The following is a 12,049-nucleotide window of genomic DNA, read 5'->3' on the forward strand; positions in this document are numbered from 1 at the left end:
GATAGTTCAGAATGCCGAGAAAAGCCGAACTAGGCTAGGAGGGTGCAGCGCAAGTGTGAACTTGTGGGGGGCGGGAAACTTGAACTAGAAGGTGAGTGTGGCCTGTCGGTGGGTGTCCCAAGAGTTCACAGCTTTTCCTGGGAAACCACCCTGAAAAATTAGCCTGGCCCCCGGGCATCATTCGTGGGAACCACGGTGCCAGCCGAGAGCCAGCCGAGAGCAGGACATGACTGCATAGCTAACTGTCGGTACAAAAAGCTTCCATTTTATGGAACCCAACTGTACTATAGATGGTGGGTGATAAAATTGGAACACTGAAATCTTTATGCTATACAGATTTTTAAAAAAAGATTGTTTATTTATTTATTCATTTGAAAGAGTTACAGAGAGGACTGAGAGTGAGTGAGCAGGACTCTCCCATCCGTGTTCACTCCACAGATGGCCGCAAAGGCTGGAGCCGGGAGAGTCCCAAACCAGGAGGGAGCCTGCAGCTGCTTCTGGGTCTCACATGGACAGATCCCAAGCACTTGGGCCATTATTACTGGTTTTGTAGGCACATTCGCAGGGAGCTGAATGGGAAGTAGTACAACCGGGACTCTAGTTGGCACCCATATGGGTGGTGGCTTCACCCGCTGTGCCACAGTGCCAGCCCCAGAGTCTGTGATTCTAATGGCACTTAACTGTGACAAGTTGATTTCAGTTTTTTAAGATGTTGAGAACCAATGAGGCAGTTTGCTGCTCGGGCTCCGAGGGGCATGGGCTCATTGCTGCCGCCCCCCTTCCGTAGGTGATGTTGTGTAAGCCCTCTCAGCAGGAGAACCTTTGTGCTCAGGAGCTTGGGAGAGTTTAAAGCTGGCATCTGGAAAGGGGGCACATGGAGCTGTGAGCTGTGGGCGCATCCCTCATTTATCAGCTGCATTTCCTTCTCAGCCTAGCCTGCGCTGCATCCTTCGAAGAATTATTGGTTACTTTATCCGAAAAGCAGAGAGGAAGAGAGAGGCTTCACCTCTGTTGGTCACTCCCCACATGCCTGAAATGGTCTGGGCTGGGTCAGGCTGAAGCCAGGAGCCAAGGACTCCATCTAGATCTGCACGAGCGGCAGGGGCCAAAATGCTTGCACCCTCATCTGCCTCCCTGAGTGTGTGTGTTGGAAGCTGGGTTTGGAAGTCAGGTGCCACTCACTCACCCTGGGCCATCAGTGGTATGGGTGCTGCAGTCTAGCTGACAGAGGGTGTCGGGACGCAGAGCAGTGGTGTAGCAGGGAGGGGTTGGCAGCCTGGGGGTGCTGCTGTCGAGCAGCAGGTTTAGCAGGGCCATGTGCCAGCCACCTCCTGCAGTCACTGACTCTAGGTGGCTGCAACTCTCAGGCTGCTTTGAGAAATGGATTAGGAGGTTTTGGGTGCGGAGAGGGACCTTCAGCTGACTATGTTTTACGTCCTGAAGGATGAAGTAGAATAGCAGAGTCTGAGAGACCTTTCTGCGGCTTTGCAAAGCTGAGCTCCTTGCACACAGAGTTTTGCACCCAGATGATTGCTCTGAGGATGTTCCCCACGTCCTGCAGGATGGGGACTCTGGGCAAAGACACACAGCTTCCTCAGGGCCCCTGCAGCTCATCCTGATCCCCCTCCCTGGGTGCAGCTGCTGCCCCTTGGATGACGTGGAATGTGGCAGAGGGTCAGTGAGTTGGAAAGCAGGACTGCACTGTGTGGTTGGGTGGGGTGTTTGATTTTCAGGGAAATGTACACTGGGCAGGCTTTCTTAGCTCTCCTGCTGCAGAAGTTGCTGATTATGCAAACACATCTAGAATGTTCCCTCTGTGTGTATGTGTGCGTGCATGCACGCACACTGTATTTCCACACAGTTTGCACATATTTTTCTTCCGTAGTCTTGTTTCTTGCTAAAAATATAAAATTAATATTGCAGCTTAGTTTTCTCTTTGATTTGTTGATCTCATTCTTGCAGGGTCTTTAAGTCTTCACTTGTGTAAGTCCAAATAGCCTTGATCTCAGACGCAGGCTGTCCAAGGCTCTGGCCGGCCTGACCGTTAAGTGAGCCGTGCTGGTATGGAACACCCTCCCTGATTTTGGCTGTACATACTCATTCTGGCGAGGGAAGTTTCCAGCAGACAAATGTTCAGACAAAATATTATTAATCCCTCAAAGAGGCCACTGCATTTTATGTAGCCTGTAATACTTTTATTGCTGCTCAACCCAATCTCAGGCTCCGTAATAACATGGTACTTTTAAACCTTACCATCAATTTCTTGTTAAGAATGACTTGAGCCTAGGCTGTTCTGGTGACTCGACCTTCAGTTTGGCAAGACATTTAGAATCATCTGGTTTGCAACATAGAATCTATTTCCTTATTGATTTAAGAGGCATAGAGAGGGGGTGGGGAGGGAGAGGCAGACAAAGAGAGCTCTTCCACCCACTCATTCACTCCCCAAATGCCTGCACCAGTTGGGGCTGGGCCAGACCAAAGCCAGGAGCCCAGAACTCAATCTGGATCTCCCACGTGGGTGAGCCATCAACTGCGGCCTCCCATAGCGTGCCTTAATAGGAAGTTAGATTTGCTGGGTGAAGGGGGTGGTGGTAGGGACCAGGACTGAAGCCCAGGCACTGTGATGTAGGATGTAGATTTTCTAAGGTCAGATGTCTATCCCCCGTAACATGAATCTTCAAAAAGTGCTATTAAATATTCACATGTCTTTCCAGTTCCTTATTGTGATAGTCTTGTAACAATCTGTTTACTCTAACCAGAGTTACATTGTCTATCGGACTATATAACACTGTTTGCAACAGGCTTCTTGAGTTTCTGGAAAGATCCTGTTCCTGCCAATACTGGATGCCAGGCAGGTGTGTTTCAAGGCAGAACAGAGTGACCACTTGCAGGGGCCTTGCTAATAGCAGTGAGGAGGTGCCCTGGGACCTTTTCTTTGCCTTTCTGAGATGTGACCAGATCCTGGCACCCTCTCTCTGTGGGACTGTGAGCAAGCTGCCAGCCAGGAGCAGAGCTGCTGCTGCACGCCGTGCAGCCTGGTCACCCCCAGTGTAAGCCCTCAGTGTTCAGAGCCTTAAGGGTATCCACCCTGCTTGTTCCCAGCCACTGTGACTGTGGAAGACTCAACCAGACAGATAGGAAACACAGATGGAGGGGAGAGAGTCATCCAGCAGTACGTCTTTCTAGCAACTTTGACTTCCAGGAAATCCTGGCTGTGGCCCTCATTTTGCTGTTTTCCATTTGTTCTCAGCTGGGCTCTTTAAAATGCCACCTCTGGAAGTACAGCAGGGGCTGTCCTATCCCCTGGAGAGCACAGCATGTTAGGGCCCCAGGTGGCCGTGCTCCAGCTGACTCACTCTGAATGGTAGCTGTATCTACCCCGGCACAGGCCTTGGATTGTGAAGTCGGCGGCGGATGCCACTGCCAAGGCGCCCAACCTGCTGTCGAGTATCCGGGACAAGCTTAGTCACTGCCTCCTGCCTGAGAGAAGAGGATTTCCCCACAACCAGGAGGGTCTGTGATAGAAGCCTTTTGCCAGTACTCCTCAAGCTCCCACGTTCGTGTTCCTGGAGCAATCCGCAGCATCTTTGCCAGGCCTTGCTTTGCTTGCTGAGTTCTGCAAGGCCACCATGTGAGCTGCCCTCCCTGTGCCCTCAGTGTCACAGTGTCATGGCCAGCTGCAGCTGCGTCACCCTCCATTCTGTTTCCTCGCCGTGCAAGCTCAACTGCCTGGCTGGTCTTGTCTTCTGGGACTATTCCCACACCCTACCCCCCATCCACCCTGCCTCCCCCCAGGTTTCTCTTCTTGGTGAGTCAGGCCTCAGGGCAACCACTTAGAAGTGTTCTGGTGTCAGACAGCCTGTCCGTCCAGGCTGGGCTGTTTTGTCTTCGCAGGCTCAGTTCAGCAGGTGGCATTGCCTGCTGTGTTCATTTTTACTCTCTGCCTTCCTCACTGGGACGTGCTTCTGCTGTCAGTCGGTTGGCTTGATTGTAGGCTGTGCCCCTCTCACACCTTGCAAAGTGTAGGAGAAACACATGTGAAACACATGAATGAAGGATGGCCAGTACAGGAAACAAGACCTGACCGCGATTTTCCTCTGTGCCTGGCCACCCTTGGGTTGTTTTCTGTTGTGTTCAGTCATGCTGGCCTTGGGAGGTGGCTCTAAGAAGTGGCTGATGAAGGAAACTGTGTTGAGTTGCACCTGGCACAGCTCCAGGCCGGGCACTGAGCTAGTACCCCAGCCTGTCGTTCAGGTTTGTAGCAGCTTGCAGGCTGTCTGGGTAGCGTTCGTCACCCCACCGGAATGCTGTGGGTGCTTCTGCCCTGCGGCTCTTGGCAAGTTGCTGTGATGGGTCCCCAGCCCCAAGTCTGGGGGAGTCCCCAGCCATTTGTCTGTTCGTGACCCCCCCTCCCCATGCCAGGGCTCTTTTGGCTCCTTATGGCAGGAAAGGATGGTGCCTGGGAATTCTGTGCTAAGACCTGCTGCTCATGCCCGATGGATGGGCACTGTGGTTGTTGTTGAGGGGCTCCTGGTGTAGGAAGGTAGACTGATGCTAAGTGTTGAGTGGGGTTCACCCCAGGTCCCCTACAGCACCCAAGCTGTCCCCTCCCTCATGAACTCAATGGTGCAGGTAGTTTCAAGGAAGACAGGTCTTGATCCACACTGTAGTGCAAGGTTGAGGGGCTGTCTCTGGTAGCGCCTTCTTGATTGGCACAGTCTTCAGGTGGTACAGGTTGCTGTGGCATGACACTGGGCATACCCACAGGGTGTATGTGTGTGTGTGTGTATGGGGGGGTCTCTTTCCCCTTACACAGAACTACCAGGTTTAGCCACCTCCTGCAGACCCCACCCCTGCAAATCCATGATGGGATTAAGTATCCACCCTCATAATAGCTCCCAAGCAGGATTAAATGGGGCTGTGGAGCCTTGAGGAGCTCTGCCTGCAGACCACAGCACCTCCTGTCTGCAGCACTGTAGGGGGGCTCCGAGCTTATGTTGTCTTCCCTTGCAGAGGAAGTGCCCTCCACCGTACCCCATCACTACGCTGTAGAGTGGGCAAAATACTGCTGGGCAAGAGTGGGGCATTGAGAAGACTTGTTTCTCAGAAAAGCATGTGGACCATCTGGTTAGCGTCTGTGTGGCCAGAGGTTTGAACTGGCCTCAATGCTTGACTTAATGAATCTGTGCGTGCGTTTTGAGTCAAGGAAGGCCATTGATTCACTGCGCGGATGTGAGCTATGGCTCTTTCATGCCGTAACTGATGTGTATTTATTTGATGGTTATTATTATTGTTGTTTTTAGTAAGGAGGTGAAAGCCACCCTTTGGCTTCGCAGGGTTGCACTGTGATCGGGAAGGCTGCCATGGCGGCCGAGTTGTGGAGCCATTAGCTCCAGGATCCCTACAGAGCGCGTGGCAGCCACCCCTGCCCTGGCTTCCGGTCAGGTGTACATGCTTGACATTCGCATCCTCGCCAATGAAAATGTCTCCCCGTTTGCGGTAACTTTGAGCAAATATGGTCCGGCCCTGAAAGCAGAGAGAAGTTTGTTGGCAGACCCAGGACGGTGACAAGTTGTTTTTCTTCTTTCTTTCCAGTCATACCTGGGAAGCTGTCGATACCAAAAACAACAAGCTTTATAAAATCAACCTCTGTGCAAACATGGCCGCCACCCCCTGCGGGCCAGCCACCGCCGTGTGCATGCACGACCTGAGGACGGAGAGCTATCGTTCTGTGGGTGAGTGAGGCCGCTGCTGGCCCTGATGGGCTAGGCGCGGGGATCCTGGTCTAGCCAACGTCAGACTCTGTGTGTGTGTGAGTGTGGCCATGCATGGGACTGTGGATGTGTCCCGTGTGTCCAGCGCTCGCAGCTCATGTCTTGAGAACATGGCGGTGCTTTGACTCAATGTGTGTGCTTCTCCCTCGTCACCCACACTGACCTGCAACTCTGCATTTCCTTCTCTCCCTTTCCCACCCCCCTGGTCCTCAGGGCCCATCCCCCTCTCCTCGGGCCTTTCCCCCACATTCCTCTGTGGTGTTTGATTGATTAGCCTCTGGCGGGAGACTTCCTTCACAGATGAAGTGGTCCCGAGGTCTGGGGGGGAGGGAAGACTGCCGTGCTGATTGTGCAGGGGTTCGGGCCAGGCTCCCGTCCTCTGGGGGACGGCGGGTCTATCTGGGCTGTTGGCTTCACTCAGTGGCGTGGTGTGCCCCGGGGGGGAGAGCGGGGATCTGGGGCGATTTACTCTGTATGATCTTTCCGGGACTGCATGGATGCCACGGCAAGCTGGTGGCTGGGGCTGTTCAGATTTTCAAAAAGCGCAAAAGCTAGTTTCCATCTGGGCTTTCATACTATGGGCTGGTGAAGTCATGTCTTGGAGTTTGTGGTGGTAGATTGCAGTAGAACATAAGGGAACCCCAAAAAATTAACCAAAAATGGAATAATAAGGTAAGTTTATTGTGGTGTAAAATAATTGTGATAATGGTGCTTTTTTTTTTTTAAACGTATTTGGAAAAGATAGAGACACATATCCCACATGTTGGTTCCCTCTCAGTTGCTTGCAACAGCTGGGTCTGGGTCAGGCAGAAAGTAGAAATCTGGAACTCCGTGTGGGTCTCTCACATGGCTGCAGGGACCCAAGGCCTTAGCCGCTAGCTGCTGCTTTCCTGAGTGTGTTTGCAGGAAGCGGGACCCCGGCACTGTTGTGTAATGCCAGGGTCCCAAGCTGCAGCTTAACCCTTGCACCAAATACCTGCCCTGTGTGCATAAAGTTTTAAAATACATGCGTATTGTGTGGTCATTCCGAGAGTTTGTGGAAATGCTTATTAGGAAAAACTGCGCATGGATTTCAGAAAAACTTTTGTATCAAAATAAACATATTCCTTAATTTCGATTTCCACGAAGTTGTTGAAGTACTGCCTGTAACATAAGGGACTGATGTGGGGTGCAGATGAGCCAGCAGGGTGGACAGCATGTGAGTGTGGGCAGGCCTCGCCGGCCACACGAGCTGGCTTGGGAGTGGGTCTGCTGCAGGTTCCCTGGGAGGGGGTGATAGCAGGGCTTGTGCAGAGCATGGCCCAGTGGAACAAGAAAGGTGGCTTAAAAGGGGCGAGGCCGAAGGAGCTGGAGTAGTAAGAGCTAAGTTACAACTCAGATGGATAGTGACAGAGTCAGCCCCTAACAGGGTTGTTTTATCCCTAAACACATGCCACGAATGTCTGTCCCTGAGTGCGTGGCTCCCATGCGGGAGAGTTCCAGCCCTGGTAGCCATTGCTGCATTCCTTCAACTCCGGAAAGCGTGTGTGTGTGTGAGTGAAATGAAAGCCTAGGAATAGTATCAAATCAGGTCTCACTTTGCACATTCATGTGAACTATGAGTGGGCTGTGCATGTGTGTGCTAGGTCTCCTGTTTTTTTTTTTTTTTTTAAGATTTATTTTTATTGTAAAGGCAGATTTACACAGAGGAGAGACAGGGAAGGCTCTTCTAGCCACTGGTTCACTCATCAAATGGCCGCAGCAGTTGGAGTGGAGCCGATTTGACATCAGGAGCCAGAAAGCTCCCCTGGGCTTCCACATGGGTGCGGGGACCCAAGGACGTGAGCCATTCTCCACTACCTTCCCAGGCCACAAGCAGGGAGCTGGAGGGGGGGTAAGAGTAGCTGTGACACAACCTGGCACCCATATGGTGTGCTGGTGTCACAGGGTGGAGGATTCCAGTCTTGTGTTTCTAAGTGGGGCTGCCTTTGGAGGCACACAATTCCATTCTCGTCATCTTAAACTTAAGCTGTGCAAGGGTCAAAGGGCTGGGCAGCTTGGCGGAGGTGGTATGGTTGTAGGTCTGGGTAGGGTGGACACCAGAGCCTGTGGGCACCAGGGCTTGTCGGGATGTGACCCACAGAGGCTAAAACAGGAACCAGGACGGGAAACCCGAGCAGGCGGCCGACCGAGAGACTGACTGCTTATGAACTTACTAGAAAGGGAAAAATGTGAACTTTAAAACCAACCACAAGGGCTGGAACACCCCGTAGATCAGAGGAACGGAAGAGGCAGTGTAAAAATAGATCCAAATATGCACACACAGGAACCTAATGCGTAACCAAAACCCTGGGTGTAATTAGTTATTTGTCTTTTAGGAAGCAAAATTAGACAACTCTTTCCCCCACCTCCTTCACATCACAGAGCTGTGAAAATCTGAAAAGAAAAAAAGACAGTAGAACAAGACAGGGACACATTTCTGGTATAATAGGAATGGAACATGGAGGGAACTTTCTTGGGGAAGCCTGGAGTATAAATGAGAAAGCTGCGGGGTGCACCCGCTTTGGTGGCGCGGGACCCCCAGAGACAAGAAAGCACCGCAGGCTAGGATGATATTTCCAACCAAAGTCCCACACACTGTTAGGATGAGAGAGGGAGAGGCGACTGGGAAACAGCCAAGTTCAAGAACAGGCAGTTCAGGACCTGATCGCCCTCTTGCCCCCAGTGCACGGCCAAGCCGAGAGCGGCTGCCTCTCCTGATTGAATTAGCAGGCGTGCGGGTGGCTGGGCCGCGGGCTCCAGGCCGGCAGCCTGCAAGGGGCTGTCAGTTGCTGCAGTCAATGGGTGCCTGCAGCCCCCTGGGGGAGATAATTGTCCACACGCATTTTCTGTGCTAATGAACAGATATCAAGACCTCCTCCCTCCCCCACACTCCACCTGATTTTACCAGTATTTGCATTGCAGATTGAGCATCTCTAAGCCAAAAATCAAAACTTTGAAAGGCTCCCAGACCTGAAGGTTTTTTTTTTTTTTTTTTTTTTTTGAGGGATTTGGAGCATTAATCCCACCAGTGGAAAATTCCACCCCTGATCTCATCTGGTGGGTGAGAAACAGCCCACAGGTGTGTGGGAAGTGGGATTAAGGCTGCCTCGGGCTCTGTGTCTGGGGCACATGGGAATTCTCTGTGTGGAAGTGGGCCTCTTCTCAAACCATTGCATTTCTAAATATCCTAAAGTTGGAAAAAAAGAAAATTTGAGCCTTTCGAAGACTTGTGGTGCCAGACATTCTGGAAAAGTCACTTAACTTGTATTTTTAATGTCAGAAGCCCCCCATCAGTTCATCCCTAGGTACATGATACTACATGCGAGCAGATGAATTTACCAGAATTTGGCAGGCATCGTTGTGGTGTCTGCGAACAGCATTTGCTCTCATTCACAGCCTAATTAATCATCTTTACCACGTTTCCCAGTGATTTATGTGTCATATGTATTTGATTTCCTTTTTATGTACTTCAGATGCATGTCTGATTTTAGCAATTAAAACTTCCCAGCACCACAGTAATTGTTTAAAATTTAAATGCACAAATAGGAGAAAGCTGAAATTCCCATAAACATTCTGTAAGTTTGTCAGGATTGTGGACTAGTGGCTCAGTCGGAGACTCGGGGCTGGAATGAGGATGTTAAACACGGCACGTATAGAAAAACATGAAGTGTCTTCATATCACTCCTCACTCATCTCTGGGAATTCCGAGCGCCACGTTCCCTACAGGACGCGTGTCCCCTGCCGCTTTAACTGGGGCACCGTGCGCTCTGGGGCATGGCCATACGATGGTGCTCATGTCGGAGCCACGGGGTCCTGGCTGGCTGTGGAAAGTGGCCTGGGCAGGGTGCTGTGGACCTGACCGTGGCAGCCGTGCCCGGTGCTGTCAGGTGTTGTGGGGAACCTGGCCTCTGACTCGAGGTCACGTTTATATGACCCGATTCTCAAAAGCCTGCCGCAGCGCCCAGGCTGGTCACGGCATGAAAGCTTTTGTCCCTTTGACTCTGTTGCATGTGAAAATCACCTTTTCCTTTTAGCCTATTGTACCCTTTCATTTTCTTAAAACTTGTGTTGGCTGTTTGAGATAGCGGTTGTGTTTTGGCAACAGTTCATGGTTTTATATGATTTATGGTCTCTCCTGGAAATGTCTGTTAATGTTCAAAACGAATCCTGATGACCTACTTTCATGAATGCAGGAAAAACTGAAATAATACTGCACATGGATTTTCGAAGAAAAAAAATGTGTGTCAGATATACTAGAACCTTCTGACTGGTGATGGTTCAAGAAGTTTTATCTTGTTCTCTGATTTACTTGAGAAAGTCACATTAATGAAGATACATATGTAGGTTATTGTTTAAAAACACAGTGAGTTGGTACTATTCATTTATTATAAATAATTGACTGCCAGCCCTGGATGGTCATTGCTGTTCGTACTAGAAATGAGCTAAGTCATGGAAGCTGATAAAATCCCTTTTCTTGGGGCACTTCATATTCGTGGGGAGACAGTGGCTTGGGCTGTGAGGCGCGCAGAGCATGCGGCAGGGGAGGGGGTGGGCAGCTGGCGGGCAGGGGCTCTGCGCAGGGCTCTGCGGGCTAAGTGTTGCTGAGAGCGTGAGGCCTCTGCGGGGCCCTGGCGCTCCAGTGGCTCAGCGTGGGGGTGGGGGAAACCCAGGGACAGCAAGGGCAGAAATCTCCTTTACAGCCTTAATAAAAAGCAGAGCAGAAGGGGAAAAAAAAAAGAAGCGAGGCTGTAGCTGGAGGTAAAGCTCACGCCGGGGCTGCCTGGTTAATGGGGTGGGTTCACACTTGAACAGTGCACAGCGTGTGTGGAAGGAAATGACGCAGTGGTGCCGGGGAGACGGCCGGTGAGGCAGCACAGAGAGGCTGTCTGTCTGTCCTGTCTGTGGGTTGCTACTCACTGCACAGCCGAGCGCAGCTGCCACATGAGGGCTGCCTCATGGCCTCCGTGCGCAGGCTTGCCTGGCAGGCCCTGCATGCGTGGCACGGAGGGCACGCACTTGCAGGGCTGGTTGGCCTGTGAGTCTTTAGGCTCTGACCCATGGCCTGGGCTGTGTTGCTCCGTCCCTGGGGATGAGGCCGAGGTGGCTCTGAGAGAAAGGGTTTGCTGAGCAGGTTACAGACACACGGGCCAGGGATGCACCTTGGTAGTTCCCGCTGGCAAGGCTGGAGGGCGGGCAGGAAACGGAGCCGCGGGAGCTAAGCGAGAGAACTGGGGAGAGAAAAACCCGCTCTGTAGGCATTGAATGACACGGTCAGTCGCTGTATGGGGTGAGAGAACATGGGGCTGGGCGCTTGGGGCTAGGATGACTGTCCAGCAGGTCAGGGACTTGTGGATTCTGGGTTGGGTAAGGCTGATCATCCAGCAAGTTCTGTGTACTCAGGGATTGATGGTCCCTGGCTGCAGGGAGGGAGGTCGTGCCCCTGGGGTTTTGAGTCAAGGTCTTAGGCGCCTTTAGGAATGTGGAGTGGGCTTGTTGGTTTCTCCCTGCAGCTGTTAACTGATTAACTTCCATTATCTCAGCCCCACTCCACTCTCTGACACTTGTCTTTCAAGTTAGGACGGCTGATCATTTTTTCCCTTTTTTCTTTCTTTCTTTTTCTTTTTTCTTTTCTTTTTTTGGTTCCCCCTTTTTATCTAGAGCTAGGACAGGAAAGCTCTAGGGTGCATCCCATGTGGCTGAGAAGGCTTCTCCTGGGAGACCACTTCCATGGAGAAGGGAAAACTGCTTGGTGGTGGTGGACAGACTGTCTTTTTACCCAATTAGGGATGACAAGATGGTGGTAGAAGGTGAGGGAGGGAGAGAGAGAGAGAGAAAGAGAACGACAGAGAGAGAGACATGATGTGCAGCCAGGACCACATTCTTGCAGTTGCACGTTCATGATATGGCCGCCCTGTCTCTGGATTTGTTAGAAGTCTGAGCTAGTTCATCAGCACAGCGGCGCTGGGAAGGACTTCCCAGTCAGTGCTGGTCCTTTTCGCCAGAGTGGGCTGTTCTGCGTCTGTCTCTTCACCAAAACCACCTTCTTTTGGCACCAGTGGGCAAACCAGAATTTTCCTGGAAGACAGAACACAGTCAATTGAAGGAACACTTGCAAATGATTTCTCCTTTAGGGCTGTTACATTTTTGCATTTGGGCCCATCTATAGGGTTGGGGGAGGCCTGAGAACAGTCCTGTGGCTGCTCACTTAGCCACACTCCAAACCGAGAGCCAAATTACTAGGTTGGGTCCCTGAG

General features: G+C 51.6%; 1 protein-coding gene across 2 annotated transcripts in view; it reads left to right on the plus strand.

Moving 5' to 3' along the window:
- IGF2R (insulin like growth factor 2 receptor) overlaps positions 1-12,049 on the plus strand; it is an 89,318-nt gene that overhangs the window by 13,691 nt on the left and 63,578 nt on the right. For both annotated transcript variants that reach the window (XM_040965550.1, XM_040965549.1), the window contains exon 2: positions 5,596-5,735. In XM_040965550.1, coding sequence (XP_040821484.1) covers positions 5,596-5,735 — 140 coding nt within the window. The remainder of the gene's footprint in view (positions 1-5,595; positions 5,736-12,049) is intronic.

The sequence above is a fragment of the Ochotona curzoniae genome, unplaced genomic scaffold, assembly GCF_017591425.1.
Source record: "Ochotona curzoniae isolate NIBS_2020 unplaced genomic scaffold, NIBS_Ocur_1.0 scaffold_3890, whole genome shotgun sequence".
In the NCBI taxonomy this organism is placed as follows: Eukaryota; Metazoa; Chordata; class Mammalia; order Lagomorpha; family Ochotonidae; genus Ochotona; species Ochotona curzoniae.